Genomic DNA, 27656 nt, shown 5'->3' on the forward strand with positions numbered 1-27656 from the left:
GTTGCAGGCTTTTGCCCTTATGTCCCGGGAACTGGGGCGCCTTATGTCCACCTTAGTCCAGACCCGCCGCCAGGTATGGCTGGCTCAGTCACCCCTGTCAGAGACATGCCGGAGGACCCTCCGTGCAGTCCCAGTGGAACCTGGGGAGCTGTTTGGCTCGGCGGCGGTCCAGCTTCTGGTGCAGACGGTGCAGGCCGACCAGACCAGGCGGCAGTTCTCAGGGCTTCGCAGAGACATGCCACCTTCCGGCAGGACTGGAGGCCACGCAGGTGTTTCCCGTGAGCGCCCCCAACCGCTGTCTCAGCCTTCCCATTATAGAGGGCCTCAACGCCCCACTGGGGGACGAACCCGCTTTCGACATGGCCCCGCTGATTTGCCCCGTGATCATCATGCCTCAGAGCCCTCACGGCGCCCCCCCAAGGCCCCAGGAGGCCGGGGGCGCAGGAACTGAGGCCTCGGGGCCGGCGGTCGGTCTTTTCTCCCAGCAGCAGCTCCGCTGCTGGGCAGCCTGTACTTCAGACCCCTGGGTGTTGTCCACACTGACCCAGGGTTACAGGCTTCAATTCCGCCGCCGGCCCCCAACTTCCAGCCGGGTCCGGATGACTGTCGTCACGGACCCGGTGAAGACTCAAGCCCTGGTCGAGGAGCTGTCCGCCCTCCTGTCCAAGGGTGCCATCGAGCCAGTGGACCCCCTCTCCCGGCCCAAGGGGTTCTACTCGACCTATTTTCTGGTAAGCAAGAAAGGTGGTGGATTTCGCCCTGTCCTAGATCTCAGGGGACTGAACCGGTTTTTAAAGACTCTGCCATTCCACATGTTGTGCACGAAGGATGTTCTTCGTACTGTTGCCAAGGGGGAGTGGTTCACTTCGGTGGATCTGAAGGACGCTTATTTCCACATTCCGATCGCGCCTTGCCACAGGCGGTTCCTGCGTTTCGCATTCAGGGGCCACCACTTCCAGTTCACAGTACTTCCGTTCGGGCTCTCTTTGTCCCCACGGGTGTTCACGCGCTGCATCGCTGCGGCCCTTTCACCCCTGCAGTCCCGGGGCATGAAGATCATCGTATATCTGGACGACTGGCTGATCTGCGCACCGTCCCATTCTCGGGCAGTCCAGGACACAGCCGTCCTCCTCTCGCACGTGGCACAGTTGGGACTCAGGGTGAACGGAGAGAAGAGCTCTCTGTCTCCTTCCCAGAGTACAACCTTCATAGGGCTAGCTCTGGATTCTGTCGTTATGAGGACCCGCCCGTCACAACAACGGGTGGACGACATCCTAGACCTCCTCCTTCGGTTTCGAGGAGGGGCAGCACTGCCTTACGGCCTTTACCTCCGCCTTCTGGGCAAACTGACGGCCGCATCTGCTGTCGTGCCTCTGGGCCTACTGTCAGTTCGCCCCCTGCAAAGGTGGCTGAACAGCTTTCACCTAGATGCCAGGCGGCACAGGTGCAGGAAGCTCAGGGTTTCACGGGGCTGCCTGAGGGCCCTGTCACCGTGGAGGAGCAGGGCCTATCTGGTGCAGGGTGTCTCCCTGGGTGCCATCCCATTTCGTCGGGAGACGGTGGCTACCGATGCCTGCCTTTCGGGTTGGGGGGCTGTCTGGCAGGGCAGGATGGCTCAGGGACGGTGGTCAGCCCGGGAGTGCCAGGAGCATGTCAATGTGCTGGAGCTGCGTGCCGTGCACCTAGCGCTCAGGACTTTCATGCCATACCTCAGCGGGAAGCACGTGCTGATACGGTCGGACAACGTCTCTGCTGTGTTTCACATAAACCACCAGGGGGGTACCAGGTCAGCCCGTATGCTGCGGGTGTCGCAGGATCTGCTGAGATGGGCAGCCCCCCGCCTGGCCAGCCTCCGTGCCATGTATCTGCCGGGGGAGCAGAACCTGGTCGCGGATTTCCTCTCCCGTCAGAAGCCCCTTCCGGGAGAATGGCGGCTTCATCCAGAAGTGGTTCAGTCCATATGGGGCATGTTCGGAGAGGCGGTGGTGGACCTCTTTGCCTCTCGCGAGACAGCCCAGTGCCCCCTCTGGTTCTCCCTGAGGGAGGACAGCGGTCCTTTGGGACAGGACGCTCTGGCTCACGAGTGGCCGGGGGGACTTCTCTATGCCTTTCCGCCCTTTCCCCTGATATGGCCAACTCTGCTCAGGGTGCTCCATCGGGGACACCAACTCCTCTTAGTGGCCCCGTTCTGGCCTGCCAGAACTTGGTTTCCACTGCTGCGCAGACTCTGTCGCGGGACACCCTGGCGCCTCCCCGACAGGAAGGATCTTCTATCCCAACTGGACGGTCGGATCTGGCATCCCTGCCCCAGCCGCCTTCAGCTGTGGGTATGGCCGCTGGGGGGCCGGACCCCATGCTGAGCTGCTGCATCGAGCCTGTCAGGGCAACGATCCTGCAGGCCAGGGCCCCGTCAACGCGGCTGCAGTATGCCAACAGGTGGAAATTGTTCTCTTGACTGGTGTTGGAGTCGTGGTCTTGACCCAGTTAGCTGCTCTGTCCCAGTGGTTCTGGAGTTTCTTCAGTCCCTGTTGGACAAGGGTCACTCTCCCTCGACCCTGAAGGTGTATGCTGCAGCTATTTCCTCCAGGCATGTGGCAGTGGATGGCCACACAATTGGGCGTCACGGGCTCGTGTCCCTCTTCTTGAGGGGAGCCTGGCGGCTGCGGCCACCGCAGCCGCGGAGGTCTCCAGCCTGGGATCTGCCCATAGTGTTGGATGCCCTATGCGGGCCTCCCTTTGAGCCGCTTGACCGGGCAGAACTTAAGTGGCTGTCGGTGAAGACGGCTTTTCTCCTTGCCATGGCGACGGCGAAGCGGGTGGGAGAGCTGCATGCCTTGTCGGTGAGCAACTCCTGTCTGAGGTGGAACTCGGATGGCTCGGGTGTTACTCTGTGGCCGAATACGGCATTTCTGCCGAAGGTGCTGGCACACTCGCACCTCAATAGACCCATTCATCTGGCTAAGTTTGACCCCCAGCTGGAAGAAGGGGACGTACGGCGGGAACAGCTTTGTCCAGTACGGGCCTTACGGGCGTATCTGGATGCCACTGCCCACATACGGAGGGCCGAGCATCTCTTCGTGTGTCATAGTGGTGCCAAGAAGGGTAGCGCTCTCTCCAAGCAGCGCCTGTCCAACTGGATCGTCGAGGCCATTTCATGTGCGTACGAGTTGGCAGGCGAGGCCTTGCCATCTGGAGTGAAGTGCCATTCCACTAGAGGCGTATCTGCTTCATGGGCGTTGTTTAGAGGGGTCCCTGTGGAGGATATATGTGCAGCGGCCTCGTGGACAGTGCCGAGCACCTTCACAAAGTACTACAGAGTCAACGTGGCCACCCCCCATCCACTCGGGGTGGTCCTTCGGCCGGGTTCCTCTGCCTCGTCTTAAGGGGGAAGTGCCCTGGATTCCTCGCGACGCTGTTGGTATGAGTCATCCAGTGAGGAGAACTGCCTCTGGCAGTCAGGAGGGGTGAAATAAAACGAAGGTTACGCATGTAACCACGGTTTTATGAACCCTGGATGACTGCCAGAGTTCTCGGTCGCTCGGAACCCCCAAGTCGCGAGAAGACTCTGTGGGAATGAGCGCCCGGATGACACCGGTAGTTATACCTGCCACGGGTCGTCCGGGGTCACACGTGACTTTGTTGATATTAATACTCGGCCTGCGCTTGCGCGAGATGGAGATATTCAGTGAGGAGAACTGCCTCTGGCAGTCATCCAGGGTTCATAAAACCGTGGTTACATGCGTAACCTTCGTTAGCCCAAATGATCAGTAAATCACGGGGGCGGGACATGACACCTGTCAATCACTTACAAGAATGAAATGAATGAAAGCGGACTGTATCTGCTGGGGCTGTAAAAAAATAAGCCCATTTAGAGATATTCTATGTTTTTCTTTTGACTGATTGGTGCTGTTGCTACCTTTGTTTTCACCTAAACTTAAAACAATCTGTTGTAAATTATTTAAAAAATAATTTTCTCTTCTTTTTTGTATTGGCCTGGGAGGGCGTAGCCCTGTTAGCCCATTTATACCAGCCGTCCCTGGTAACAACAACATGGCCAAGAAAACACTGTTTAAACTTGTGGGGACCGAAATGTGGTCCCCACAAGTGACCTTGTTTTCCGTTTTCCTACAGTTGTGGGGACATTTGGTCTCCACAAGTATAGCCAGCACCTGACCACGCACACACACACACACACACACACACACACACACACACACACACACACACACACACACACACACACAGAGACAGACAGACAGACAGACAGACAGACAATATTTCTCAGTATTCCTTTTTTTTGTTTTTCAAAATCATGACCCATCACACAGAAACCAACAGAAATGAGGCTACATGTGTGGCTAGGTAGCAGATGGCAGCAGGCCCTGCCCCTCGTCTGTTATCCTGTGATAGTTGCAGTTTGCACAGAAACATGTCTGGTTAAATTCCTTAAATATTCCAGCTTTCCGTTGTGTATCTTAGTGTAGTTCAGTGTGCAGTGTTTGAGCACAGCTGTAGGTGGGCTGAACTACAGGAAGTCGTGGAGAGGTTGGTGGAGAGAGAGGCAGAGATTTCATAGATCTACACATTCTAGAAGAAGCAACAGTATTGAGCTATGGCCAAGCCATTTTAAGCTGAAGCAGCTTTATTTCATGTGCAAAATTGAATAAGTAACTGTGATAACAGAAATGAGTTTGGGGGGTTCAATCAATGACTGCAATGTTGTAATATTTTAAACTAAGATTTGCACAGTTCCTAGTGGAGCTAATTCCTGTTGGGGCAATGGTCTGCAGCAGTTCTGCAGCTGATGTGACTGATTAATTAATAAATTAAATATAAATGTCTAACTAAATTCAGAATAAATTTCAGCATTTTTGGAAAATCTGTTTATTCAATGTTACTGAAACAAACAGACGATGAAGTCTACCCCTTCAGATTAGAGAAACAAAGAGAAAAATAAAGCATGCTGGACCAATAAAAGAATGCGAATTATCATTCTATAGCTGATGTGCACAGTAGTGTAAAAAACACAGAGTTTGTGGAGGTAGTAAAAATGTAATTAGTTAAATATCTATGTCCTGTGATCCTTATCCCTTTTTAGTATTAGTCACAGCTAGGGCTGGGCGATATGACCAAAATTTCATATCCCAATATAGCTGATTTTATATCCCGATACGATATACATCACGATATAGCATATTTTTTCTAAATTCAATGAATGAATGAGACCGGGCATCGGTCTTTTTAAATCCAAACCACCGCCATATGACAGAAGTTCCCCCTCTTTTAGGTACAAGCTCGTCGGTTTGAGCTGGTTGTTCATCATCTTGTTGTTTAGATTGTTCTTCTGAGTCGAGTCCACCGTCTTCCTTCATAGCTGTTTATGTTTTAGCCGCGTGCCAGTGTTGCCAACTCCTCAGTAAGGAAAGTCGCTATTGGCTGTTCTAAAAGTCGCTAGAACTCGCTAAATGACATCATCTCCTAATTTGCATATTTCCCAGTTTGCATGTAATTGTAATCAACGTTGTAGGAGAGAGGAATAACGTTGTGGAAGAGACAAAAAAGTGAGTATAAAACACCCAAAATATGTTTTTGAACTAGAGGGTAAATGCTGTGGTTTATTTTAGCATGACAGTGAAGAAAACATTTTCATTTATATTCCGCTCCGTAAGTCTGGATGGGATCTGTAGTGACTTTGCGCATGCGCAATTCATCTGTCGTCTGGCCGCGGAGTGATGTGGGTCTCCCCTAATCAGACACTGGGACTGCTGTGGGGTTACTGGACTGACAGCCTGTGCTTTGGGACAGGGAGGAGCTCACAGCAGCACCTGCTGCTTGTTGAGGACAGTAACTGCAGAATGATCCGACTTTTCCTGTCAGAGTCTCCAAAATGGCACAAAAAGTCGCTAGATTGGTCGGTAGTCGCTTTTGACAAAAAAACGTCGCTAGGACGCTTTGGTAAGTCGCTAGATTTAGCAAGAAAGTCGCTAAGTTGGCAACACTGCCGCGTGCCTGGGCTTGCCGTAAGGCACGTCGGTGACGTAAAATACTGCCGTAAAGCGTGTTTTGCGACAGTGCGATATAAACGATGGGATCTTCACATAAAATGATAGACATTTTCTATCGTTCAGACGATATCTATCGTCATATCGCCCAGCCCTAGTCACAGCTATCGGTACTTGCAAAAATGTGGTACGTTATTCCAATCTTTATTAAGTTAAATAATTAAACAAAACTAACCTTTATTTTTTTATTTTTTAAAAAACTGTTATTGCTGTCTTACTGCACTAAATAGATTTTTTTTAGTTATCTCTACTTCTAGCCATGATTGTTCTGTTTCAGTAGAGGTGTTGATCTTTATACTACAATGAAAAATGAACTTGCAGTGAGTAAAAATGTGACAAGAGCAAAAAACACCCAGAGATTGCTAGGGGTGAAGATGATGAAGTTTTGTACAACACAGCTATATTGTTTTTTTTAACTTTACGACAAAGATGGATGTAAGGTTTATGGTTCATGCTCATTTATATGTATCTTAATTATTAGCACATCAACTTGAAATACTGAACAGAACAGACCTCCTAGCTCTGCAGCAAGTTTATTTTCAGCAGCTAGGTTCTGTTGTGTTAGCATGTTGCTAGCAGTGCTCTTGCAATGACTGGCCAGCTGGCATGTTGCAATTATCTTTACGGCTACTTGTACTAACTTTCCATTACCATGCTAGTGCTAGCCAAATGCTGCATTCACATCACGTCTGAGGGAGGGAAATGATGGGAAAGATTCCCATGTCACGTCATCTGACCACTCAAGACAGCAGCTGCCACCTCTCTGTGCTGCTCTTCACTCAGTACTGGAGATTCCAGATGTCTGAATCAGTAACTTCCACCAAAAAGTAACAGAAAGGCACAAATGTTAACTCAGGGGCCATTATACATCACAGTTACTTACATTATTAGTTGAGTAACAGTTGTTTTGCAGAGTTAGGTTTGTTAGGAATAAAAATAAAGTGCTTATTTATTATAGAGCAATATTTGTTGTGTATGTAATTACCTTTAACAAGACACTTTGGCTGACAGAAAATGTCCAAGATTTCTTGATTTTTCTCTCCTCAACATCAACTTCTGTCTCAAGAGTGACTAAAACAACTGACCTTCTGTGGGTGTACTCGGCAGACACAGGCTTTACAAAATGGGATGGTATAACAGAGCTAATTTACAATTTACCATTGATCACCTGCCCACCTAGTTGAGCTTTGCATTAAGGGACAGTACAAGTTGACATTGTGAGCTTCACTAGAGTGTCCTCTCAGATCAAGTGTACTGATTTATGTTTGATACTTGGCTGTGATATTGGTAAGTCGCCCTTCAATATACTTTCTCCTTTCATATTTATATCTATATCTATCTCTCTCTCTCTCTCTCTCTCTATATATATATATATATATATATATATATATATGTATATTTTATTTATTTATTTATTTATTTTAATTTACAGGATCGCCACTGTAGAAAATAAACTATATGCACTCGACAACTGTTTGTCAATCAAGAGTTTCTGTACTTGGTACTCTGTTCTTGTAATACGGAACAAATTGACAGTGATGTGTGCTACGGTTCCTTACTGCACATACAGGCCAATGACTATTCTACAACTCCAGACTACTACATATAAAATGATAACAAGCTTTTTCTCCTGTATAACATCAGATATGGTCAAACTTACCTTCTAATGCAGAATTCTGACAGGAGAACACATCCTACTAGATTAGGAAACATTAAAACATGAACCATTGTCTAAATGAGTGGCTCACCTAGTTTGTAGGTATGTGGCCTTAAACTGATGCAGGTGTTTTATTCTGTTGTGAGTCATTAGTTGGAACAAAAATATCTTTTCTAAGATTCATTAAGCATTTTGGCTTTTGTGTACACACCCCTTCTGTCTTTCGTTGAATGTTGCCAGAGTATTATGTGTGAGGCTGTGTTTACTGTGCTGCATTTAAAAACAACACTGGAACTTTTCACCAAATTAGGTTCACGGTCATATAATGGGTGTAGCTCCCGTTCAGTCAATCACCGACACAAGGCGTTCTTTTGGTACAGGCGTTTAATTTCCCCTTTCATGGCGTGAAATTATGTCGTAAGAACTAAACAAACACAAACATAAATTAAACTGAGGTTACACAGAGTACGCTTACAAATACAGAAATAAAATGAAATATATACACACAGACACGTACCTCATTGGCCGCATTAACCAAATGGAATTAAAGAAAGGAAACTTCAGTCTTCATATGCATCTTCAACGTCTTATACACCGGTCATTCACGTCTGCTTCGATCATAATGTCCGTCAATTAAAATGAACCTGACGCTACTGCAACCAAAGAACATTAGTTCCGCCTGATACTTCTCAATCGGGACATAGAAAAACACATTAAATCTTCTGGCCTTATTATTAACATAACCGAGGACAACCTTTGAGTCTGTCCAGAAGACTTCTGTAACTTCGAGTTCAAGCTCTTTCCCAAGCAGGTCACTTGTACGAACGGCAACAACAGCTGCAGTCAGCTCAAGTCTGGGTACTGTAGTCACCTTTGTGGGGGCTACTCTAGCCTTGCCCATGACTAAAGAGCAATGAACTTGTCTCGTTGCACTGACTGCTCTTAGGTAAGTGCATTCTCCATAGCCCGTGACGCTAGCGTCCGAGAAGTGATGGAGTTCATATCTTTGGACCTTTCCAAGACTTGTTGGCAGGTAACTTCGCTGAATTTTGACATCTGCTAGGTCTCGCAGATCCAGGAGCCAAGATTCCCATTGTGACCGAAGATCATCAGATAGTGGTTCATCCCATCCGGTTTTGTCTCGGCACATCTGCTGGAGTATTTGCTTCCCGACTAGAATGAAAGGAGCTACAAAGCCAAGCGTGTCATAGATTGAGGCTACTGTTGACAAAATTCCTCTTCCAGAAAGTGGATGTTCATTCACAGTTACTCTGAAGAGAAACTGATCTGAAGAGACACACCATTTAACACCTAGGGCTCTCTCAATCTGTGACTCATTCAAGGCTAAGTCCTGATGCCTTACTGTTTCCGCACATTCTTCTCTGGGAAGTGATGCAAGTACCTCTTTACTATGGCAGCTAAAATGGGGGTTGTGAGAAAAACCTGAAACATTTGTGATGGAATTCTGTCTCATTTGTGTACCCCATAAAAACATATATTTTTCTAAAGATTGTGCATGCACGTTTTAGTCGACATCAAACCTAAAATTTGATCATGCTAAGTGAATGCAGATGTAGATTGTTACTGGAAAACTCACTTATTTTGGTTAGTTTTTGTACGCATATTTAAAATGAAGACCTCATGAGCCTGTAAATCAATAAATGGACCACCTAATTTAGTGGTCACATCGGGCTTCATGCGAGAGCATTTCAGTAGTGTTATCTTAAAACTTTTATATTCTTTGGAAGCAGTTTAACTGCACAGACTTTTACAGTTGCTAATTTAAGTCTCATTAATACCATCTGTTCACAACTGGCTGTGAGATATGATCATTGCTTCAAAATGCCCTGTATAGCTACCAGTTTCACCTGTAAAATGCTACCTGAGTGTAAAAAGAATATTCCATACCTCTAGTAACTGCAGTCAGTATTCAGAGGACAAAACTACAGATATGGCAGTGCTACTAGTAGTAGTAATAATTAGACAAAACAATAATGAAATTTCAAAACAGTTGCTAACATGTCATCACAATACCTGCACTGTTCCAGAAGGTAGTGTCTACAGATACGGACCCGTACCCGTAGCCTGTGGCCTACGGATACGGCACTTTCCCTTATCATAAATATTAATGAGACGGACATGAATATTAATGAGCCGGCTGATGAACGCGCTTTGTGATTGGCTGGTAATCCGACGTACATAAATATTAATGAGCCGGCTTGGTAATCCGAGTGATGAAGGCGCTTCTGTGATTCGAGGTGAATCTGCGTGCCGAGCCTGTCATGTCAGTCATCTGCTGTTCTCTTTTCTATCATGCATAATGTCTTATAAATATCATTATCTGACTTTTTCACGGACAGCGATTTGGGGGTTGAAATCAGCACTACTATTAAAAATAGCAAAACTTTTTATTCACGTGACCCTGTTCTAATAAAGCACAAACAGCAAACAAAACAAATGGCGGAACTAACAGCCAGCAAACTACAAGTATTTTTTTTACCTTCAAAAGTAGCGACAGACTATTACATATTAACAACCTAAACAAAACCCTGACATATTTTCTACGTCTGTCAACACAGACACTGCATGTCAGTCACTTTAATGTTAGCGGACTCTGTTGAATGGCTAAGTTACATAACCACAAACAAATCTCACAATATCACAGTAAATCGAGTTTGTGGGTTTTTTTAATTCATGCCGAATTAAAGAGCTGCTCCTCACCATTCACGAGTGTTTGTTTCATATTCGACATCCTTAACTTTATCTTGTAAATTAGCGTCCGAAATTAAATGGGAACATTTGCAATGGAGTTCGTCAGCCGCTTCCACCACTGAACGCGGTAAACTAATTAATAGGAACTGGACTTCAAACAATTTAGACACGGCGTCTAAAAGCGTAAAAACTGCAATGTCTAAAGTGTGAGAGGAGACGGTGTATTTTGAGTTAAATTATACAATGTTCGCCGTCAGAGTCATTCATATAAACTGCCTGTAATGTGCAGCAAATAGTAGTTAACCGGCGCCAGCTCTTCAGTGACCTTAACGGGTCCGTACCTCTAGTACAGATGCTACGGGTACGGGTCCGTACCCGTAGCATCAACCGTTCCAGAAACAAGGAGTAAACTTGCTCTGTGTTAGACATCTTTCTGAATCTGTGGCTAATTTAAGAAGCAAAGCGAGGTGTCATTGACTGCAGTAATTGGCAATGAAATGATCCCTTCACAGAGTGACGATGATGGAAATAAAATCTGCCTAGTTGAAGACAATGTACTTGCTTTATGAATGGACAACACACTTGGAATAGAAAAGAATATATCTGTAAATGTGTTCAAAGAATATTTTATCAAACACCAGGTCAGCTGTAGCTGCACTTAAACCCATAACAGTAAGTCTCTGTCTGGAGTCCTTCATGGATACACACAGTCTCCATGTCTTTCTCTGCCATATATCAGTATCAGTATTCTCTTCTGCTGCTGCCAGTGCCTCTCTCACATCTACACAACCACTCACCACTTTCCACACCTGCCCTCCCCCCGCTCCCTGTATTCATTGTCTGATTTTATTTCTATTTTTTTCATTGGAGGGTTGTTGAAATAGATTGCTCAGATCGCCATGGGGAGGAGTTCCCTATAAATTTGTTGACTTATAATAACATTAAATTTATTTCGTTTCTTGAGTGTGATTGAGGGAGAGGCAAAAGGGGGCAATGTGGTATTGACTGCACGTTGGGAATGTTGCACTGGGAAGGATTAGATGTACAATACCATTCAGAAGTGTGGTGTTGGGGACATCCATGTATGTTGTCATTTGGGGATGACAGTTATTTTTTTAACTGTGCCTTTTTTGGTAATTGAAAAATTGGTAAAACATTTCCTGGTGACACAAAACACATTTCCATTTTTGAAGCAACCTAATTGTATATCCTTTTCAAAAAATATAACAAAACTTAGGTACAGCTGAAATTGGGCTGTGCTTCTCCATTTTCACTTCAGCGAGACAGACTTTCTTGCAAGCACCTGTCTCTTTAGAGATGTCCACAGGGTTGAGGTCAATTTTTCAAGAAGCCCATTCCAAGAGTTTGATTTTAGTTTGTTTTAGCTAACTCATACCCCTTTTTGCGTACAGTCCCTGACAAAAGTCTTGTCACATAAAGATATAGTAACCTTAAATGGCATATAATTTTATTTCTAATCAGAATCGGTTTTGTTGCCAAGTAGGTTTTTACATTTACAAGGAATTTTCTCTGGTGCTCTTGGTGCAAGTACAGATAAAATAAAATAGTAAGTAAAGAGATGTAAGAAATATGGATAAAATAGACAAGGTATGTACAGTTACTACGCAGTAGTAATTGATATAGTCAACAGAGCTGATTTGCAGTGGCACGGGCAGTGTTTATCAGCGATGCAGCAGAGGGGAAGAAGCTGTTCTTGTGGCGAGAGGCTTTAGTCCTGAGTGACCACAGCCTCCTGCCTGAGGGGAGGGGTTCAAAAAGTTTGTGTCCAGGGTGAGAGGGGTCGGCCAAGATCTTGGTTGCACGCCTTAAAGTCCTAGAGGTGTACAGATCCTGGAGAGATGGCAGGTTACATCCGATCACCTTCTCAGCAGAGCGGATGATGTGCTGCAGTCTGCTCTTGTCCCGAGTGGTGGCTGCAGGGTACCAGACGGTGATGGAGGAGGAGAGGATGGACTCTATGATGGCCGTGTAGAAGTGCACCATCATAGTCTTTGGCAGGTTGAACTTCTTCAGCTGCCTCAGGAAGGACATCCTCTGCTGTGCCTTTTTGGTTATGGAGGTGATGTTCATTTCCCACTTCAGGTCCTGGGAGATGATGGATCCCAAAAAGCGGAAAGAGTCCATGGTGAGCACTGTGGAGTCAGAGAGCTTGATGGGAGCAGGGGGTGGCTGCATTCCTCCTGAAGTCCACCACCATCTCCACTGTCTTCTGGGTGTTGAGCTCCAGGTTGTTCCTGCTGCACCAGGTCACCAGGTTGTCTACCTCCAGTCTGTAAGCAGACTCATCCCCATCAGAGATGAGTCCAATGAGGGTGGTGTCATCTGCAAACTTCAGGAGTTTGATGGACTGGTGCCTGGAGGTGCAGCTGTTGGTGTACAGGGAGAACAATAGTGGGGAAAGAACACAGCCTTGGGGGGAGCCAGTGCTTATGGTCCTGGTCTCAGAGACTGGCTTCCCCAGCTTCACATGCTGCTTCCTGTCAGACAGAAAGTCTGTGATCCATCTGCAGGTGGAGGCAGGCACGCTCAGCTGGAGGAGCTTGTCCTGGAGCAGGGCAGGGATGACCGTGTTAAAAGCAGAACTGAAATCTACAAACAGGATCCTGGCGTAGGTTCCTGCTGAGTCCAGGTGCCGCAGAGTGAAGTGGAGAGCGAGGTTGACAGTGTCGTCTACAGACCTGTTGGCCCTGTAGGCGAACTGCAGGGGGTCCAGAAGAGGGTCTGTGATGGCTTTTAGGTGGGGAGCACAAGGCGCTCAAAAGACTTCATCACCACAGAGGTACAGAGGTCAGAGCGACAGGTCTGTAATCATTAAGTCCAGTGGGTCTTGGCTTCTTCGGAACAGGGATGATGGTAGGACTGGGTATCAATCTAAAAGTTTCAATACCAGTACCAATACTGATACCTTCACTTCGATACCGGTTCCTAAACGATACTTTTTTCGATACCAGTTTAACAATATATACTCTAACAGAATGAAAATTGCATTACACATTACTTTTCACATCTCGAGTTTAATTTTCCAGTGATTTCCAGTGCAAAAGAACATTTACAAGCAATGTACAGTTCAGTACATACTGAGCCACCTTCGCCCCCGGACCCTTCCTGGCCGACCCGGAGCCAGTCGCGGCGCACCGCCGCGGAGGAAATGCGCCGGGCGGGGGATGGCCCGCACCCAGGGAGAGGTCCCGCGAGGGGATCCTCCCGCACCGAGCGGCCGCCCCTGGCCCGCCGAGTTGAATCCCCCGGGTGGACTGCGCAGACCCCATCCATTTACCTCTTAACGGTTTCACGCCCTCTTGAACTCTCTCTTCAAAGTTCTTTTCAACTTTCCCTTAAGGTACTTGTCGACTATCGGTCTCGTGCCGGTATTTAGCCTTTGATGGAGTTTACCACCCGCTTTGGCATATACTGCACCGCGCACTATTGGCGTCCATTTTACAAAAGTAGAGCCACGTTTTACACCTCAGAGGCGTCTTTTCCCACTTTGACGACACGCTACACAACTGCAGTAAAATCAATGTACCTAATGGATGGGATGGGGGGGGGGGCGCCACAGCATGTTTTTTTCTGGCTTGCCACAATCACGTGTAATGTTACAGCCAATCACAGGTTTGCTTTATCATAATCACGTGATAAGTACCGGAACATGGAATCAAAAGACGAGGCTTATTTTGATACTCATTACTACCGAAACATTTCGGTCGATGCCATTAAAGAACCGAAGTTCGGTACTCAGCCCTAGATGATGGTGGAGGTCTTGAAGCAGTGACCTCAAAAAATGGTTCATTTTAATTCAAGGGCTTTCACATTAATAACTGGGTGCAAATTGAACCCGTCATAAAGTGTCCTGATGTTCACGTCTTGGTAAAGCCCGTGACATCTGTTTTTGCAAGGACAAAAGTCTTGTCATGTCTTTTAAATGATTCAACCAATCACAGATTAGAAGTTCACCTGTGACAAATACTGTAACTGACACATTCCCAGGTGTGTATAAAAAGAAACCCAAGACACAAGACCTTTGTATGAAACCCAACCTGACCCCGAGAGCCTGCCAAAGATCCAAAGTGCTGATCATCAAGAGCCTAAAGACCAAGTCTGCTGCTGAGGTGGCAGACAGCTTTAATGTATCCAAATGTCAAGTAGAGAGGATAAGAAAAAGATCTGAAGAAACTGGTGACGTTTATGACAAGCCCAGGTCAGGCAGACACCTGTTAGAGAAGAGCATTTGTTGCTTCGACAGTCCAGGGCCAGCCCTTTATCAACTGCAACAGAGTTACACATGAACTGGTCGCCAGAAATCCCTGTATCTACAAGAACAGTTTGTCAAATTCTCTCACGCGGTGTTCTCCATAGTCAAATTAGTGCGTAGAAACCAGCATTAAACAGAAGACAACAAAAAATTGTGTTGCATTTGTCAAGGTCCACAGCTTGCAGGAAGGATGGACAATCGAAAGTTGCAGAAGGTTGATTTTTCTGATGAATCATCCATTGAACTGCATCCCAATCAACGCAAATCCTGCAGAAGCCGCACTGACCCAAGAGTCACCAAGAAAACAGTCAAGTTTGGTGAAAGAAAAATCATGGTTTGGGGTTACATCCGGTATGGGGTGTACGAGAGCTCTGCAGAGTGGATGGAAACATCAACAGCCTGAAGTATCAAGAAATTCTTGCTGCCCATTACATCCCAAACTATAAGACAGGGCAAATTCTGCAGCAGAATGGTGTTCCTTCTCGTACTTCAGCCTCCACATCAAAGTTCCTGAAAGCAAAGAAGGTCCAGGAGCTCCAGGACTGGCCAGCTCAGTCACCAGACATGAACATTATTGAGCATGTCTGGGGTAAAATGAAGGAGAGGGCTTGTAAGATGAAACTGAAGAATCTTGATGCACTCTGGGAGCCCTGCAAGACTGTTTTCTTTGCCATTTAAGATGACTTTATCAATAAGTTATTTGAGTCATTGATGATACGTATGGATGCAGTCCTCCAAGCTCTGGAAATCATATACAATATTAATTCTTTTTTGCAAGACACCATGACTTAATGTTCTGATGTTTATATACCATATTTGTGTATATATGCATATGTATCATTTCAGCATTATTTTTGTATGCAACAAGACATTTGTCCAAGCAAAATCTGAGCTTTCTGTCCTAATTAAATGATAAAACTCAATGAGTGATACAAAACTTTATTTTGGCATAATAAATATAATCTCGAAGGCTTTGTCATTCATATGAGCCATTTCTGATTCCAATTGATCAACTACAAGTCCAGTTGTTATTTGTTGTTCCTACAACTTAAGAGAAGCAACTAGACTTTTGTCAGGGACTGTATTGCACAGATCATCTTGAAATTTGAAGATGCTTTGAGGTCCATAATTCTATTTTTTTCTGTAAAACTGTAATGTACTTTGTCAAATCTCTACTGAGTTCTTTGGATTTTCCTGTTATAATGTTTGTGATTCAGTTTATTGTACATGTCAAAAGATCAAAATTTGTAAGTGGTCACTATTTTCAATTTTTCAATTGAATTTGATTTATATAGCGTCAATTATAATTCAGAGTGTCTCAAGTTGCTTTGCAGAACCAATATGTCTGTATGTATTTAGTTAGTACCTATTACTTAAATAGCTCAGATTTAAACAGCAGTTTAAAATGCTTTCTTGCAACGTATACAGTACCATACATTATACTGTGATCGAAGTGTTTCCTATAAGAAGTGAAAAAAAATACAGAACTTTGGGAGAATCTGTTCAGCTTGTAGTATTCTCTGAATTTGACAAATTTCACCGGAAATTTGCAATTACATTTCTGATTGCTTTACACAGACAAGACTGTTCTGGTTTTCACCAATGTACCGCCACTTCATTAACCACTTTATGCCAAAATGGTCACCAAGTTCATACAACACAACAACATGACAGAACAAATGGAAACAAAAAGGAAAAAAATGATTGCTGTAAGTGAAGACTGTATTTTTTATACACTCCCCTCCAAGGTTTTAGACTGGCCAAGTCAATCATTAGACCTAAACTCTATAGAGCAGCATTTTACCTGCTGAAGAGAAGACTGAAGGGAATATCCCCCAAAACAAACAACTGAAAGAGGCTATGGCTAAAGCCTGGAAAAGCATCACAGAAGAAGAATGCAAAGGTTTGATGATGTCAATGGGTCACAGGCTTGATGCAGTCATTGTAAGCAAAGCATTTGCAACTAAATATTAAGTCTTATTCACTTTAATCTGTTTTAAATCTATCTGTTCCAAAACTTTTGCTCACCTAAAAATTTGGTGTTCCATTACAGATAATGCTATCTTCTAAGTTGTGTATCAGATCCAGATGTAAATAGCTGGAAATAAATGCTGAAATGTTTGATGTCACACCCAAGTGTTTTCCAGTCTGCAGCAAAAATAAAGGAACTGACCTCACTGTTCCAAAACATTTGGAGGGGAGTGTATGTGCTGTTTGGGTAGCACTTTTTCAAATTATATGGATAATGTGCCGGTTTGCCCTATTGATATCATTGTCTTTTGTGACTGTTTTCAAATCTAACCAATGGCTGCCCTTTCTATTCAGCGATCAATAACATAACTCAATTCAGGACCACTGCTACAAGTTCAAGTCACCAGATTGTAATTTCCTGGCAAATGAATATCTTAATATTTTATTCTCCAGAACCTTATGCTTCCCCATCTGCCTTTCTGAACTTCACCCATTGAAACTGAAATGTGCATAAAGTCTGCATATATACATCACTTTACTCCAAAGAGTGTACCCATTAGCTTTGTGTCTCATTCACCCCACAGCGATAACAGTCAGCTAGTGTGAACGGTGACCTTCAGAATCATAAAGAAAGCTCCGCAAATCAAGTGTCATGATAGATAAGCTATGAGTTCTCTTCTTAAACTGCAAATTTTTTTTAGATTTTCAGAAAGTTTTTGCAAAATTAATACACTGAAGTTCACACAAGTTGTCTGAAGAGCTACTTTGAACATTCCTGCCCTGGAATGCAATCATCCCATCATAATAAAAGAGACTGTAAACTTTCTCATCAAGCACATGTCTGAGAGATTTCAGTTTTTCTTTTGTCTCCAACTTATGGCAACTTAATTAACTAACGAAACAGATGTGTTCATGTTAAAGAAACCTCTCTTCTCCTACACCAGACCAAGTTTGACAGCATGAAGAAACAGATGGAGTCCATGGAGATGGAGGTGATGGAGGCACGACTCATCAGGGCTTCTGAACTCAATGGAGAGATGGAGGATGATGACACAGGTTAGACACACTTCCACACACAGACCTGGTGTGGGCAAAATAATAGAACCTCCCCCAGCATGGCAGTAATTACCAGTCCTCTGAGACTCCACACATTTATGTTATGCTGCTTTTAAAACATATAAAAATGTATGTAAGAGAAATACTCCTGACAGGAGTACGGTAAAGCTGCTGGACACCTACACAGGTGTTTGATTAGATGCCCTCTCAGATCCAGCCTTAGTGACAGCTGCTGAGGTGGAACACAGAAGTTTTAGTAGCTGTGTTACCTACTGCTGTGTAAACAGATGTTCAGACAGAAGAATAACATTGACTGAGAATTATAAGGAATGTTTGTTGTACACTGTCTTTTTAGCATTTTGTTGGGGTGCCTGCTTTGCCAGTGCAGTGGTCACTCAGAGATAACTGAGAAACTCTTTTTAACTCCAGTGCATATAACAGTCTAAACACGGCTTTCCATATGAATTGTAATCATCTACTGGGTTTATTATATATTTATCATTAAATATGTGCATGTGACATGTAAGGTGCAACTTCACAATGACAATATTCAGCATATTTACAAACTTTTCTAATTTGAAACATTTTAGTTGTTTGTTTCTTGGTGGAAGTTTTTGATTTTCTTTGTTAGTTCTTACTGTATTTTCTGTTAGTCAACTAATTCAACCTTTTTGTTACTAAGTAAAATTGAACAAGTAATATAAAAGTTTCAGTTTTTCCCCAGGCACAGGTCCAAACCCAGGGAAACTCTGTTGACAAAAGAGATAGGTAGTCACAATTAGTCTTCCGCCATCACAAGCTTCATTTTTGTTTTATTTAGGTTCTATAAACAGAAGGAGCTCTGAGCTGAATCAACCTTTGATGGTCTCTTCACACATTCATATCATCAAGCTTGTATTGTGTTGTTTTTGTTATTTTTTCTGCTCTCTGAATGAACTGTACATAACATGCTTCCATAAAGACGTAGCAATAGTAGTAATTCCCTCCAAGACTCTGAGAAAACTCAGCGGGTGTTCAGTGGAGGTGCAGGAACTGCAGGGTTGGTGTCCAATCGATGCTTTTACAAAAGCCAAGAGTAGCTATTGTGAAGAAGTACATTAGAAATGGATCAGTTCAAAGTTAAAAATGAGGTAAGGATTCAGTTCCAGATGCCCTGCAGGCAGGCTGCAAGTTGTCTTTGTGTGGCATACAGGCTTTGTGAATGTACAATTGATTTCTGTCCTCATGTTGCATAGGTTGCAACTGCTTTGGTGGTTTGTACCCTGGTAGACTTGAAATAACATGGAACAATGTTGTAAAAGTGTTTTCATGTCAGACTTTAAATACATTCCACACATATTGGTTACACCTCACAGAGATCCCTTAAAATACATGATAGTGTGTGCTTGAGAGAGCAAAGAAACATCAGTGTACACAGTGGAGACGCTGCTCTTACCTGCTGTACATGATGTTTGTCTGAGGCATTTTATTCTGTCACACATTCTTTTAAGAACATTTATACAGAGTTCATCATGACAACAAATAAACACTGAGGAAGTGATATTTCTCTGTTCAATAATGTAATCCAGATTTTCCAGCCTGATTTAAGTCTGAATTTCAGGCATAAGTCCAGGATATCAAAAGCCTTAATGTTGAGCTTTCCTCTGCACTCCTCCTTTGCATAGACTAAACTGTCTACTGTTGGGATTAGGATCTCTGCAGCACAGAAACATTTTAACCATTTCAGCACCCTGCAAGATATGGCACCATGTAGATGTGTTTTTCAGGCAAACATTTTTTGTATGCATTTTTTCAATGATAAACGTGTGTTATATGAGAGGTATGCAGCAAATGTAATAAAATAGTAAACTCTGACTGTAACCATGTTGCTGTAACAGGAGGAGAGTGGAGACTGAAGTATGAACGAGCCATCAGGGAGATTGAGTTCACCAAGAAAAGGCTGCAGCAGGAGTTTGATGACAAGCTGGAGGTGGAGCAGCAGAACAAGCGGCAGCTAGAGAGGAGGGTGAGTAAACACTGATGCATCCCTGTGATGGACTATTGTACTTGGCTGATTGGTCATATCATAATCAGGATTACTGTAGTAGTTGAAGGGATTGTTTCTGCATACCAACAAGTGTTTTTCACATTAGGTGAAAGTTTCAACAAAACTCACCTATAAACTGAAAGCGATTTCAGGTGACGACCTCATGAAACTAGTTAGCATATTAATATTAAAGTAACACTTTCATCAAGGCAAACTGTCCTCAGATTTGTTGTTTGCATGTTTTTATGCAGATAAGCGACCTGCAGGCTGATTATGAAGAATCCCAACGAAACATCCAGCAGCTGAAGAAGAAAACCCAGCGGTTGACAGCTGAACTGCAGGACACTAAACTTCACTTGGAGGGCCAACAAAGTCGCAACCATGATCTGGAAAAGAAGCAGAGAAAGTCAGTACACACCCGTACCATGTTTTTCTGTACATATGACTTTACACAGCTATTTTACCTTCACCTACAAGGTTCCCACAGACTATGTAGAGTCCAGTGGTGTTGCTGTAGTAACTCTAATAGCTGTTCCTGATTGTTTATAGCATCATGCTGTGCGGAGGGAGCAGACAAGTCTCAATGCTCATTTGTACTGCAGCTAAACTGTGTGTATGTGAGCCTACTGCCAAGAGATGTGCTGTGTAGCTGTAGAGGTGTTGCTAAGTATGCATGATGTAGTTCTAACAGAGGTAATATATAGGATCTTCGTCGGGACCAGCACGGCACATTTTAAATTGTTAAATTTTTCATAATCTTTAACAAAATGAATTTTGCTTTGCAGATGTCATCAGAGTTGCATAGATGTGTTGATCAGTGTAGTGTGTGAAAATGTGTGTGGGTTGTTGTGCGTTTGCCTGCAGGTTTGACAGTGAGCTCAGTGCTGCCCAGGAGGAGGTGCAGAGGGAGAAGAGCCTGAGGGAGAAACTGGCCCGAGAAAAAGACATGCTGACTGGAGAGACCTTCAGCCTCCGACAGCAGCTGGAGGTGTGCATCTGTGTGCTCCACACTGTGTCCCATAACTTTGATAGGATTGTTTTGTTGTTGAAGTATTCTCATATAAATGGATTTATTTATTCAAGATTATTTGCATAGATATAAGAATGCATGCTGTAAATGCTAACAACCTAACCTTTCTTACACACAAATGCAACTCATTGCTTTAAAAAAAAAAGCTTAGTAAAGTCAAAGTCAGATTTATTTAAGATTTAAGTATAAAGCACATTTAAAAGCAACAAGTGCTGTACAGTTAGTAAAATAAGAACACACACAATGAATGAATGGCTGCCCAGTGGCATGGTGGTTAGCATTTGACCTTGCAGCTAGAAGATAGTTCATGTCCTGGCCTTCTCGGGATCTTTCTGCATGGAGTTTCCATGTTCTCCCTGTGCATGTGTGGGTTTTCTCCGGGTACTCGGCTTCCTCCCACAGTCCAAAAACACGTTGAGGTTAACTCTAAATTGTCTGTAGTGTGATAGTTTGCCTCTATATGTTAGCCTGTGATAGACTGTTACCTGTCCAGGTGTCCCCTGCCTTCGCCCTCAGTCATCTGGGACTCCAGCCCCCCATGACCCTGATGAGAATCAAGCGGTGTAGAGATAATGGATGGGATGGACAATGATTGAAAGACACAACTGAATAGAATTAACAAAATAATAACAAGAATAAAATACCAGATGGCAATGGATAAAGTCAGGCTGTCAGGCTGTACTTGATGTACTTGACAATCAAATGCCAAGAGGTGGGTCTTTAGCGATTTTAAAGTTGTTGCTGTTTTTGAGCCTGGATATTGGAATGTAATCTTGAAGCCAAATTGTGGAAATACTTTTCTGTGTGTGTGAACAACTTGTGGCTACCTGCTGAACTGAATAAATATTTTCTCAGCCTTCCCTGATCACCTGTAGTAATTGTGTCAGTTTCTCTTTCATGTTCACACTGTAATTCCCCCTGCCCTCTGTTCTGACTGTGACCTTCTGTCCCATAGGACAAGGACCTGGAGGTGTGTGCAGTCAACCTGAAGGTGGACCAGCTGGAGGCCGAGCTGCTGGACCTTAACTCCCAGGAATCCAAGGATGAGGCATCGCTAGCCAAGGTCTTCTTTCTTTGTTTCTCTTTAATTCTTCTTCTTTATGTACAGTACATGTGTTTCGTTCTTTGTTTTTTTTTTTTTTTTATTGCTGCAGTTTACTTTTTTGGTATGAAGCCCTTTGCACTGAATTCAGAGCATGCATTCTTTTCATGCTACAGCAATTTTGTTAACAATGTCACTGAATTCAGAGCATGCAGTTTTGTATTACTATATCCTATTTTATTCTACATTTTTTTTGTACATTTTTTGTGATCCAGGTAAGGAAGCAGCTTCGTGACATGGAGGCCAAGTTGAAGGACCAGGAGGAGGAGCTGGATGAGCAGGCTGGCACCATCCAGATGTTGGAGCAGGTACAGACAAGCACAGTGCTCCCATTGAAGTGACAGCCAGCTCTATAGTGCCACATTTCACTGCAGTTACACCTATTTGGTTACAACAGTGATCCACTCTCTTCTGACTAACAAGTTGGTAAAATTCCCTAAACTATGTAGCTGATCAAATCCATTTTTTTCCTCTCCTCTACATATATATATCTATATCTATCTATATATCTATATCTATATATATATATATATATGTGTGTGTGTGTGTGTGTGTGTCTATATATACACTACTCACAAAAAGTTAGGGATATTTGGCTTTCAGGTGAAATTTATGGAAAATGTAATAAGTTCATGCTACAATGATATATCATGAAAGTAAGACATTTAAGTAGAAGGATGCAATGGTGATTTCTTCATCTCAAAAAATGTATTGAAACAAAAGGTAACAATAATGGTAGTTACACCACAACAAAAAATTTCAACGTCTCAATATCTCGTCACGTGCCCTTGAGCATCAATTACAGCTTGACAACGATGTCTCATGCTGTTCACAAGGCAACTTATTGTCTGCTGAGGCATGGCATCCCACTCTTCTTGAAGGGCAGCCCTCAGGTCATTGAGGTTCTGGGGTGCAGAGTTTCGAGCCTCTACACGGCGACTCAGCTGATCCCACAGGTTTTCAATGGGATTCAGGTCTAGAGAAAGTGCAGGCCATTCCATTTGAAGTACACCAGTCTCCAACAGCCATTCCCTGATGATGCGACCTCGATGAGCTGGAGCATTGTCGTCCATGAAGATGAAATTAGGCCTGTGTTGTTCATGTAGGGGCACAATCACTGGATTAATGATGTTATTCAGGTAGTATGGGCTTGTCACTGTACCATTCACAAAGTGTAGGGGAGTTCTGTACCAACTGGACACCCCTGCCCACACTGTAACACCGCCACCACCAAAAGCTCGCCTGGTGACAACAGTGGCTGATGCATAGCGCTCTCCCTGACGTCTCCAATATCGTTGCCGGCCATCATTTCTGCTCAGCATGAATCGACTTTCATCAGAGAACAGCACTGAGGCCCACTGGTCCCTCGTCCAGCGTAAATGCTCCCTGGCCCATGCAAGACGATGATGCCTGTGCCTGGTGGTGTGGTCAGGTACCCGTGCAGGTCGTCTAGCACGCAGACCGCGCTGATGTAAATGGTTTTGAATGGTCTGACATGACACTTGGGTGCCTCTCACCTCCCTTAAATGTGCCTGGAGTTGAGTGTCATTCATCATCCGGTTTCTCAGGGCAGTGTTCACAATGTAGCGGTCATCAGCACGGGATGTGGCCAAAGGACGTCCACTTCTACGCCTTTCTGTGACTCTTCCAGTCTCTCGATATCTCTGTTGCAACCTGCTGATGACACTCTGTGACACTCCAAGCTCAGTGGCTACTTCGTCTGAGAACGTCCTGTTTGAAGCATCGCAATGGCAAGGGACTGTTCATCCATTGTTAGGTGTCGTCTTGGTCTCATGATGTCAAAATGTGAACAGCATGATGAGGACGACTGTTTAATCACCTGCTCTAATTGAACCAGGACATTTATTGGTCAGTTCAAGGTTCAAACACCTGCTGTGATTTTTGCCGTTAAGCTCCTCGTTAGAGAACAGCAACTTGTGCAAAAACTACTGAAACATTTAACAGTTGGACATGTGCATTCAAAAGCTTAGAGAAGGTCACATTAAGTTCACCTGTAAAGGTTTGAATGCATTTTAGGTTCGTCCTGAAATTTCACCCAAAAGCCGAATAGCCCTAACTTTTTGTGAGTAGTGTGTATATATATGTGTATATATATATATATATATATATATATATAGCGAGAGAGAGAGAGAGAGAGAGAGAGAGTATATATATATATATATATAGCGAGAGAGAGAGAGAGTATATATACATATATATATATATATATATATATACCCCCCACCATTACACCACCAACATCCGCCTGAACCCTTGATTCAAGGCAGGATGGATCCATGCTTTCATGCCAAATTCTGACCCTACCATCTGAATGTTGCAGCTGAAATAGAGACTCATCACATCAGGCAACGTTTTTCCAATCGTCTATCATCCAATTTTGGTGAGCCTGTTTGAATTATAGCCTCAGTTTCCTGTTCTTAACTGACAGCAGTTGCACCCGGTGTGTTCTTCTGCTGCTGTAGCCCATCATCTTCAAGGTTGGACATGTTGTGGTTCAGAGATGGTATTCTGCATTCCTTGGTTGTAACCAGTGGTTATTTGAGCTACTGGTGTCTTTCTATCATCTCCAACCAGTCAGCCTATTCTCCTCTGACCTCTAACAAGGCATTTTGGTCCACACAACTGCCACTCACTGGATATTTTCTCTTTTTCAGACCATTCTCTGTAAACCATTGAGATGGTTATGCATCAGAATTGCGGTACATCAGCAGTTTCTGAAATACTCAGACCAGCCCGTCTGCTACCAGCAATCATGCCACGTTCAAACTCAATTAAATCCCCTTTCTTTGATGAAATAATTACAGCACACCATCTTTGCCACAAAAACAGTAATGCTTTTCTATTTTTTCATGGATTACTTTTAGGTCATACACATACAGTACATGCAGTAACTTGTTGAATCAGTTCTGGTGATGTATAAAGCTGTGTTAAAGTTTTTTAGTGGCATGGCCTGAGTGAGTTATTACAAGTGATGACACCAGCTGACTTCTCTAAGGAACATTTCTTGTCTAATGGTTAAACAAACAAGATACACTCCTGTGAAAACAAAAGTGTCTTAAGCCACTTTCAGGCATGCACTCTTTTCCTTTAATCTGACAGCATCTAAACTTGTTGGGTCCATGTCTGAATGGACACTCTGGTCACTTTTCTACATCAGAGTCACAATAGCAATTTTTCTACAAAGTTCAGACCTTTTACCATTTCCGTATCGCTTTCAACATGGCACGAGTCTTACCTGCTTGCTGTCATACTAACAGATATGCACCGGATAGGTCCTGGGTAACCAATTTGGACATTACCATAATGCAAGTGAGGGATCAGAGTGCATCAGCATAGGCAGATTTCAGAGTTTACTGGCCCGTACTATAGATATATTCATAACTCTGAATACTATATAAAATGAGCTTGAGAATCAGCTCAGTAGTCCTTTAAGCAACAGTCAGCAGAGAGGGTATAATGTGGGATCTGCATGTTTCTTTCAGGCCAAGCTGCGTCTGGAGATGGAGATGGAGCGTTTGCGTCAAACCCATTCCAAGGAGATCGAGAGCAAAGATGATGAGGTGGAGGAGATCAGGCAGTCCTGCAATAAGAAGGTCAGGAGCATAATTGTACATAAACAATTTCCATCTAATGCCTGGAACACCAAAGGGTAAAATGTTGCTGTTGGCCACCAAAAAGTAAAGACTATTCACAGAGAGCATGACAGACAGTAGGAGAAACAGTAAGAACACAGACGACATAAGGCAAAACGAACACTGACGACAACAAATCACCCATCCATCATCTCTACACCGGCTGGTCTCACGGGGATTCGTGAAACTGTCACGTAAGTTTTAGTTTCGGTTTCGTGCGCACCAACACGATTTCGTCATGTTTTTCGTGCCGCTCACCACGAAATGTTTTTCGCTGTGGTAATCACATCTGAAAGTGGTTTATACCGGCGGATTCATGACGATCTAAGCTGTCCATCGGCGTATACTGCTTGTGTGATTGCGTTTGCGGCCGCCGGCCGCCGGACATTCTTGAAATTCCTATGCAAATTGGTAAGTGTACCACCGGCTTATGGTTAGGTTATGGTTAGGTTATGGTTAGGGTTATGGTTAGGGTTATGTTTAGGAACGATGTCATGCAAAATATAGCGTTGGATTCGCCACGGTTTTACATTAAAAATATAATATACACATTCTTTTGAAATACGTTCTGAGTGGCACGAAAAGTCCGCCGTTTAAAATACATTGGTGCGCATTTCGTGGTGAGCGGCACGAAAAACATGACGAAATCGTGTTGGTGCACACGAAACCGAAACTAAAACTTATGTGACAGTTTCACGAATCCTCGTGAGATCGGGCTGCTACACCACGTAATCCTCTGTAGGGTCGCAGAGGGCTGGAGTCTGTCCAGCAGATTTAGGGTGAAGGCAGAGAACACCCTGGACAGGTCACCAGCCTGTCACAGGATTTCACATACAATCACACTAACATTCGCATCGGCTCATATGGACAATTTAGAGTTACTAATTAACCTCAGTGTGTTTTTGGACTGTGGGAAGAAGCTGGAGAACCCACACAGAGAGAACATGCAAACTCCACACAGAAAGATACTGGATTCGTGTCCCGGTGTGGGCCTAGAATCTTCTAGCCGTGAGCGAACGGTGCTAACCACCGAGCCACCCTGCAGACCACAACACATTACTACCATAAGTTGAGTGTTGCATATAAAGTCACTTTACCAGGCCTCTTGTATGCACCACAACAACACATCACAAAAAGTTGCAGGGCAATACCAGTCATCGGAAAAGGCAAGTATTTCCTATGATTACTGTTAAGCTACTCTCAGTGTCTAGAAATTCCACACTAAAAGCTTTCCTCCAGCTTAAAGGTGACATAAATGCTCTTTTTCCTGATAGGCTTTTATTTTGAAATATATAAATGTTGATCCTGACTGCTTTTGTATAAAAACAGAAACTCAGCGCCTCAGACGGTTTATAACACATGTGGAATGTTATGTTGGATGGGTGACTCAATACTGTGAAAATGTGTTTTGTACTAATGCTGGCCTTATTCAGTGAAAGTCCTTGATTAACTCATGAAAGCGTTAAATCAGCTTTTCTTTTTACATTTTCAGAATTTGTAAGTTTAATAGCTAACCCTTTTAGTGTTGCTGATATTCTCTATTTATTATCTTAAAACAAAAGTTCACAGGATTTATCATGGCATTTGTCAGATCATGTAAATGATTTGGCTTTTAAGTTCATGTGAAGATCATGGCTCTCATGAGTGGCTTAACTGCTACATGATATTAACATGGCTGATATGCAGTTTGGGAGCTCGTTGAGTGTGTGACAGAGTGAGTGAAAGCTTGGTGCATCATTAGCTTTATTGTTATTGAAGCACTTGATGCTGTTTTGTATTTGTTTTTGCTTTGCTGGTGCTGACTGCCCCATCTCTGTCCTTCATCAGGCAAGTCCAGATTAGCCCATGCATAATTAACTTTTACTACACTTAGACAATATGGGAGCACTGTGGACAGCACTGTGGCACAGTGTCTTCCAGTGGCAACATATTATTTGATGATGGACTGTAAGATAGATAGATAGATAGAGGAAACAGCATTATGCTATTATGTGTATAAGCTTTTTATGATTGGGATTTTTGCTCATGACACAAGGTTTTGCTCAATTTAATGCCTCTGAAGTGTAAGAAAATACAATCTCCTTCGGACAGGTTTTCTCTTGGCTTAGTATTTG

The 27656-nt window shown here is 43.8% G+C and overlaps 1 protein-coding gene across 7 annotated transcripts in view; it reads left to right on the forward strand.

The window, feature by feature from the left end:
• Positions 1-27656, forward strand: part of LOC110968371 (unconventional myosin-XVIIIa-like) — a 247258-nt gene that overhangs the window by 159726 nt on the left and 59876 nt on the right. For all 7 annotated transcript variants that reach the window (XM_051958139.1, XM_051958138.1, XM_051958140.1 and 4 more), the window contains 7 exons: positions 17620-17731; positions 19609-19736; positions 20009-20163; positions 20622-20745; positions 21743-21850; positions 22105-22197; positions 25393-25503. In XM_051958139.1, coding sequence (XP_051814099.1) covers positions 17620-17731; positions 19609-19736; positions 20009-20163; positions 20622-20745; positions 21743-21850; positions 22105-22197; positions 25393-25503 — 831 coding nt within the window. The remainder of the gene's footprint in view (positions 1-17619; positions 17732-19608; positions 19737-20008; positions 20164-20621; positions 20746-21742; positions 21851-22104; positions 22198-25392; positions 25504-27656) is intronic.

The sequence above is a fragment of the Acanthochromis polyacanthus genome, chromosome 13 (assembly GCF_021347895.1).
Source record: "Acanthochromis polyacanthus isolate Apoly-LR-REF ecotype Palm Island chromosome 13, KAUST_Apoly_ChrSc, whole genome shotgun sequence".
In the NCBI taxonomy this organism is placed as follows: domain Eukaryota; kingdom Metazoa; phylum Chordata; class Actinopteri; family Pomacentridae; genus Acanthochromis; species Acanthochromis polyacanthus.